Source organism: Monopterus albus, unplaced genomic scaffold (genome assembly GCF_001952655.1).
Source record: "Monopterus albus unplaced genomic scaffold, M_albus_1.0 scaffold58.1, whole genome shotgun sequence".
Classification (NCBI taxonomy): Eukaryota; Metazoa; Chordata; class Actinopteri; order Synbranchiformes; family Synbranchidae; genus Monopterus; species Monopterus albus.
The window spans coordinates 442,748-449,692 of NW_018127938.1; the positions used below are offsets into that span (position 1 = coordinate 442,748).

General features: G+C 41.1%; 2 protein-coding genes across 2 annotated transcripts; one reads left to right on the forward strand and one right to left on the reverse strand.

Annotated features, from left to right (window-relative positions):
• The first annotated feature begins 13 nt into the window (after positions 1-13).
• On the forward strand, positions 14-1,096 carry LOC109961764 (kinesin-like protein KIF15). The gene is made up of 2 exons (XM_020602879.1): positions 14-793; positions 874-1,096. The coding sequence occupies exons 1-2, from the start codon at positions 41-43 to the stop codon at positions 967-969; spliced, it is 849 nt and encodes a 282-aa protein (XP_020458535.1). The 5' UTR covers positions 14-40; the 3' UTR covers positions 970-1,096.
• A 1,016-nt stretch (positions 1,097-2,112) lies between these two features.
• On the reverse strand, positions 2,113-6,686 carry mcoln3b (mucolipin TRP cation channel 3b). Its single transcript, XM_020602694.1, is given in 13 exon segments — positions 2,113-2,190; positions 2,515-2,573; positions 2,748-2,954; positions 3,075-3,197; positions 4,255-4,356; positions 4,529-4,678; positions 5,094-5,206; positions 5,359-5,398; positions 5,400-5,462; positions 5,692-5,788; positions 5,886-5,961; positions 6,041-6,194; positions 6,594-6,686. Coding segments are annotated over 13 exon segments (1,317 nt in total). The 3' UTR covers positions 2,113-2,150.
• Positions 6,687-6,945: the final 259 nt, after the last annotated feature.

The following is a 6,945-nucleotide window of genomic DNA, read 5'->3' on the forward strand; positions in this document are numbered from 1 at the left end:
CCCCAGTTGGCACCGGGGAAAATCCTCCCTGCTGCAGACAATGGAGCAGCGCCTCTTGCTGCAGGAAAAACAGCAGGAGCAGGAGACTGAGAGCATCCGGGATCTGCAAGTCAGACTCAAGTTCCTCAAGGGAGAGAAAGAGTTCCTTCAAAAGGAACTGAAGGAAAAACAGCAGGAGTGGGCGACAGCAGAGTGCTCTATGAAGGGCCAGCTAGAAGAGCAGTGCCGCTTGCTGCAGGAAAAACAGCAGGAGCGGGAGACTGAGAGCATCCAGGATCTGCAAGTCAGACTCAAGTTCCTCAAGGGAGAGAAAGAGTCCCTTCAAAAGGAACTGGAAGCAAAGACGTTAGCTGCCAGAAGCGCCCGGGCCTCCCAGCGAGCCCAGCTGGAGAAACACAGAGCGGAGACCAAAAGGATTGGCGCTATCCTCAGAAAGGCAGAAGCTCTGGAGACGAAGCACAGCCGCTTGCTGGAAGGGAAGAAATCCCTGGTGGAGGAAATGGAAAAATCCAGAGCCTCCTATGAGGCTGAGATTAGCAGTTTAAAACAGGAGAATAATCAGCTGGCGGCTGCTGTGAAGGATGCAGAGAGGCAGATGAGGACTAAACATCTCCAGTGGCTCAATGAGAAACTTTCCCTCCTGGAGAAACTAGAAAGATCCCAGAACAGCATTCACAACTTGCAACTGAAATTCCAGGAAGAAAAAGAGGCCCTTCAAATTGTGGAAAAACAGCACCACTGCTTGCTGCAGCAAAAACAGCAGGAGTGGGAGTCAACAGAGTGCTGTTTGAAGGGCGAGCTGGAAGAGCACCACTGCTTGCTGCAGGAAAAACTGCTTGCTGCAGCAAAGAGTCAACAGAGTGCTGTTTGAAGGGCGAGCTGGAAGAGATGAAGGGCAAGCTGGAAGAGATCAAGAACCAGCTTTCTCAAAAGACAAAGAAGAAGAAGTGGTACAGAAGATTAATCTAATCTAACCCTGAGCTGGCCTACAATTCCATGATCAGCAAGATAAAATGAAATCAGATAAATTTGTACTTGTACACTAAAAGTAAATGGGCAGCACGGTGGCGCAGTGGTTAGCACTGTTGCCTCACAGCAAGAAGGTTCAGGGTTCGGGGCCTTTCTGTGCGGAGTGTGCATGTTCTCCCCTGTGCTTGCGTGGGTTCTCTCCAGGTGCTCTGGCTTCATCCCACAGTCCAAAGACATGCAGGTTAGGTTGATTGGCCAGTCTAAATTGCCCACATTAGTGAATATATTTTGACCGTCACTAACTTTAGACCACTGGGTCTAAAGTAAGAGAGTGAAAGTCAGAGCCCCTTTAAAACATGAAATTAGCTCAACCTACCATTTGAAACTTGATTACTTCTTTGGTGCTGACCTGAAATTGCAAGAAAAGAAAATTCAGCATTAACAACTTGTGCAGAAGAGCAGAGGTTATAAAGATCAGAAATTAAAACAATGGAAACCCTGTGAGCTCACCACTGTGCTGATTTTTCTCTTGCCATCAGAAGCTCTGAAAAGACATTTGTTATCTGCTGGTTCAAATGACTCCGAGTGGCCCTTTCTGGGCACCGGCTTGGTCCTTCCATCATCTGGGTTCCATCACCATTCAGTTGACCGGACTTGGACTACGTTCACACTGCAGGTCTTAATGCTCAGATTGGATTTTTTTTGCCGAAATCCGCTTTTTTTGCGCTGTTCACACTGTCATTTAAATGCGACTGCCATCTGTCTCAGTCGCATTGAGAACATCGCTGGTTTGAGAGAGGAGTTAAGGAAGATATTTTTGTCAAAATAGAACAACCCTCACTGGTTTATTTATTTAACCTTGATTATTATCTTCACTGTAGACTGACATTATTTGGAAAAGTAACATTTCAATGTCACCATGTTTTTTTCCATCTATATTTCAATATAAATTCATATTTACAAAGTGTCTTCTGCATTGGTGCAGTTCTGAGCTTCCTGTCCACTAGGGTCTGGTTTATTTAACACCAATCATCTGAGCAAATCTGGGGCCCTCTGGTAAAGAAAATCAGATTTTTAAAACCCTCCCACCTATTTCTACCGAATAATCAAAACATGTGCATTGTTATTAAAAGGTTCTAGTTTAGAGTCTAGCCTCTGAATAGCTTGACATTAAAGACCTGCTATGAATCAAATCTCAGCCTCTCCTGACACTCCCTGCACCTGGAAAGAGAAAATGGCTCAACTTAGATTCTTCATAAAGGTATTGACACACTGTACTTGCATCCCTTGTTAGCACAAACAAAGCTGTGACACTGCATTAATCCTAGCAGTCTTCTATGACACCTCGTTGACCTAATCCAAAGTCTAAACTTGGCTTAACTGTTGACACTGCTTCAGAGAGAAAGGGGCAGGGTGAGCTGGAGCAAACATTACTGCAATCAAGTGTCACATATGCTTGAAAAGAATCGACCACATATCAAATCATCCAATTCTCTCAAACATTTCTCAAACAGTTACCAGAACAACTGCGGTGGCTGATCTCACCTGATGCAGCAGTTCAGGATGCAGCTGTTACAGTCCCTGTCATCTCTGTACACCCCAGACTGTGGCAGATCGTTACACAATGACAGAAATGTTTGCAGTTCTGACGAAAAATGTTAGTGACAAAACTTAATCATGCCTCTTTATAAATTTTTAAGCCTGTTTTACAAAAGAAACATTACTAATGTTTCCAAACTACTGAAAATAAAAGTGAGCAGTAATACCATGAAATTTACCTTGATGGTGTCATAGGTGTCAGTGATGAGGGTGATGAAAAGGTTGAGAATCATGTAGATGAAGAGCGAGACGAAGGTGTAAAGGTAAACTCTGCTGAAAAGCCACACCAGGTAGCTCTTCTTCTTCATGTTTTCAAAGGTGGAAAACATATCATCTCCATTGATCAATGAGAACAGACACTCTGACACTGTGTTCAAGGTCCGGAACTGAAAAAGAAAAGGTTAGTTCAGAGATGCGATCATTTTTCATTTCATCATGATTATTGAGTCCTGAAATGTTATGAATAGAGTTTAAATGTTGTCCTGTATCATGTAAACACTCCTTACCTTCTCATGATAGGGACCGAGAACTATCCACCCGCAAAAACAGTAACTCAGGTAGATAATTCCAGCACAGCAGATGAAACGGATAACATTTGGGCGAGCTGCCCTGAGTGTCAGAATAAGAATCTGAAAATAGCCACAGAACAGACAGTAATGGATCAGAAAAATCTACACAAGACCTTACACTAAAGAATACATTCTCTTTGAGAATATCTGAGTCCAGCAATTAATATTTTCCTGTAATTAGATGCAATCATTACAAATTAGCCTTTGAATAAAGCATGTGATGCCAAAGCAGAATCCTGCACTGCTTCATAAGAGTAGAAATGATTTTACAGCCTGTTAGGGCTGAAATACACCAAGCTGTCATAAAAGAACTAGCAGTGATGTAGTCCAACTGTTGCATTGCTTCACATTGTCTGGGCCAGTGGGGTCGAAAAAGTGGCACTTGAACACGGTGCACAGACTACAACCAATGGCCAACTAGCAAGTACATTCTGCATCTGCATAACAGAAATAACTCCCCCTACCAGCAGCTGGCAGTATCTGTATTTTCAACTCAGACAGGGAAAGAAAAAGAGCTAGACTGAGGAAATACAAGCTATAAAGAAAACAACTCTTGTTCAACACAGCTGCTGTTGATTGCTGATTCTAATAGAGAAAATATATCTGATATAAAGTTTCAAATGGCTACGCTGTTCTCGGCCCTTGGTCTTTTGGTTGGAAGAAGAAAGGAAGCCGCCAGGAGAAACTGCACTAAATGTGTGAAATCATGGATTTCTACAGCAACAGGCTGAAGGGCCTTCCCCAACGCCTGATTCGCTAAGCTGAACAGCCAATCAAGAGTGGTCTTTCTCGCCAATGAGGTCTGAATGGGTCGAAAAGCTGCAAACAGGGTCTGACTAGTGCCAAAGGTGCAGGACACACCGGGAAGACAAGCCATGACAGATGCTCACCGAGGGTGTGGTGCGTCACAGGCCTTAGCCCATACCCTGTTTGTGCCAGTTCAAGAGTAGATGCATGTATTCAAATATTAGTACCGTTCCCTTTTCAGAGCTTCAGATTCAGTTTTCCAAAACTTCAACAGCTGGACAGAGATTTAGCTGGTATGGGAATGCTGTAGTTTAAAATTACACTATATGTAACACCAATGTTCTGTATTCTGTGCATGACCTGGACTTACATTATACTTCCTAAAGTAGCCTAAGTAGCGGATGACCCCAATCCAGACCAACATGGTGCCTGTGCCAAGGAGGATGCTGCAAACATCATAACTTCTGAGAACCTAAAAGACAAGCATGGGCCATTTTAAAAGGTTATGAATGGACTGAAGCAAAACCTTGACATGCATGCTGCATGTTAATATTCTAAGTTATTCATTAAGTTAAAAGTAATGACAGATATTGCAACTTTATCTGACACAAACATGGATCAACATCTGATAAAATGGCCTTTACCTTAGAATGGATCTCTATCTTCAGAATGGAGCCAATGATGGTCAATATGTCACTGACAATGATCAGGATATACCAACCGCTCACAAACTCCAGCTTGTCTGACCATGGGACGTGTTTACCACAGTGGTTCCGGTAGTAGAGTGTGTACTCCTGTTAATAACAGAAAGAAACAGGTTGTACAAGTGTCTTTGGGGTAACAATTGTTTTTAATTAAGTTTAACATATCAAATCGGGACATAAAGAGAGACCCACACAACAAGAAAAGAAAGATTACAGAATATGAAACCTCTTTCAGTGTTTGTATGGGCACCTGACATGTGCCATACCCTTTAAGTGAAGAACTAAATCTATGAGCATGGAATGTTTTGAATAAAGCTGTTATTACAAAGATGTGACTTCTATCTTTTAATATTTATTTTAAGGGAGTGGAGTGCCATTGAGTTTCCTCCACTTTATGAATACCATGGACAAATACATATCAGGTGGTCATAACTTAGATCTGAGCAAATACATGACTATGTGCGATAAAAGTACTTGTATTTCTGGATGAGATCATTTTACTCACAAACTGCAGCTGAATCCCACTGATCACCGAGCGTGTGCAGAGCACGAAGGAGGCGAGGCACGTTACAATGATGAGGCAGTCAAACAGCACAGTCAAGTATGTGTTTTGAGCAGCTCAGGGAACAGAGAAATTAAAATTACTCCATCTGAAAACGAGCATTTTCTGCAGTCTCAAGCTTTGAAAACAGCCACAATAATCCATTCACAGCTTTAAAACAATACAGATGATTCCTGTGTGTGCACTAAAATCAAGTCAGCAAACTTACATTCTCCAATTAATCTCCATTCTTTGCATTCATTGATGTCTATCTACATCGTTTTCCAAGTCAACCTTTATCCTGCCACTGTGAACTTGGTTGTTGAAAGTGATCTGTTTGACAGAGAGCTAGATTTGAGGGCAGACAATTCTCATAAAAGGTCAATATACTGCACATATTGCCAAACATTTACTTGCCAGACCCTCAAGGTAAGATTTAAATACATAAACAGCAGGCAGTGTATGCAAACACTTTCAGACTGCTCAGATTTATGTGCTCAAAGCAGTTTCAGGTGATCAGATGTGTCATATCACTGCTAGTAAAAGAGATGTGGTGACGTACAGTAACAGTAAAATCGTAGCAGTATGGCAGCTCTCGATGTCTCACTGTCTCTAAATTTATGGCCTTGAGAACAAACATGATCTTGACAGAGATCATCCTGGAAGCAAAGAGAATGTACATGAATGGTTTCTCAAAAAATGAGAGGAAATTAAGAAAGAAAAAAAAAAAAAGATAGTTGAATGTTATGCACAAACCTTTTGAAATGCAATTCAAAATGTGGAAGCACGACTCGCAGTGACCCATGATACATTGGATAAACTTTAAAGCACTCTGATGCGAGTAAACAAGAAGAAACAGACAATGTAAAACCAATAATGTACAATGTTCTGCTAATGACGTGCAGACATACCAGTCTCCACCTGGGTGTCAATTTCAAAGGTCTCATTTCCAGAGTAGATACTTCCATTCCTGTAGAACTCCTGACATAGTGACAGGGGTGTGTAGACAACACCATTCCTCTCATATTCATGATTTCCAACTGTGATATTGTGCAAATGTCCATACTAGAAATGAACAATTGAAACCATTGTTATAATATGATCAAGTAACCAAGAACAGCAGAAACTTTATAAAAAGAGTATCTGCAGCAGCTCAGGTTGTTTAGATAAATGGTTTTATGACACATCTGTGCAACATGACTAAATGACTGATTCAGATGGCATGAAATATTTCCAGTCACATGACAAGATGAAGCTTATGATGAGAGCTCGTCAGGCTTTTTGGCCTCATAAACATGTATAGTTATAAAATTCCAATACAGAATTACAGTAGCACTAAAGCAAAACAACAAGATCAATCATGTCATAAGACCAAGACAGATTCCAGGAATACAAAAAAAAAACAACAACTTGTATTTCTTGCAAAAATTAGGAAATAAGAAGATGCTAATATTCAGTTACCACCTGTTCAATGATAATAATGGCAATTTTGATGATCTGCAGAGCGAGTTTGAATGGTTTTCGCCTACGTGCATGATACTTCTCACAGGGGTTCATAAAGTACAGTGGTGTGAAAAAGTGTTTGCCCCCTTACTGATTTCTTATCTTTTTGCATGTTTGTCACACTGTAATGTTTCAGATCGTCAAACAAATTTATATATTAGTCAAAGATAACACAAGTAAACACATCATGCAGTTTTTAAATGAAGGTTTTTATTATTAAGGGAAAACAAAATCCAAAACTATAGAGCCCTGTGTGAACAAGTGTTTGCCCCCCTGTCAAAACACTGGTTTATCGCACCTGAGTTCAATTTCT

Bases quoted from the DNA above. Each gene is read 5' to 3' on its own strand.
- LOC109961764 (XM_020602879.1), top strand. From the start codon at position 41: ATGGAGCAGCGCCTCTTGCTGCAGGAAAAACAGCAGGAGCAGGAGACT. The intron at 794-873 runs GGCGAGCTGGAA...TGCTGTTTGAAG, and splicing joins CAACAGAGTGCTGTTTGAAG to GGCGAGCTGGAAGAGATGAA.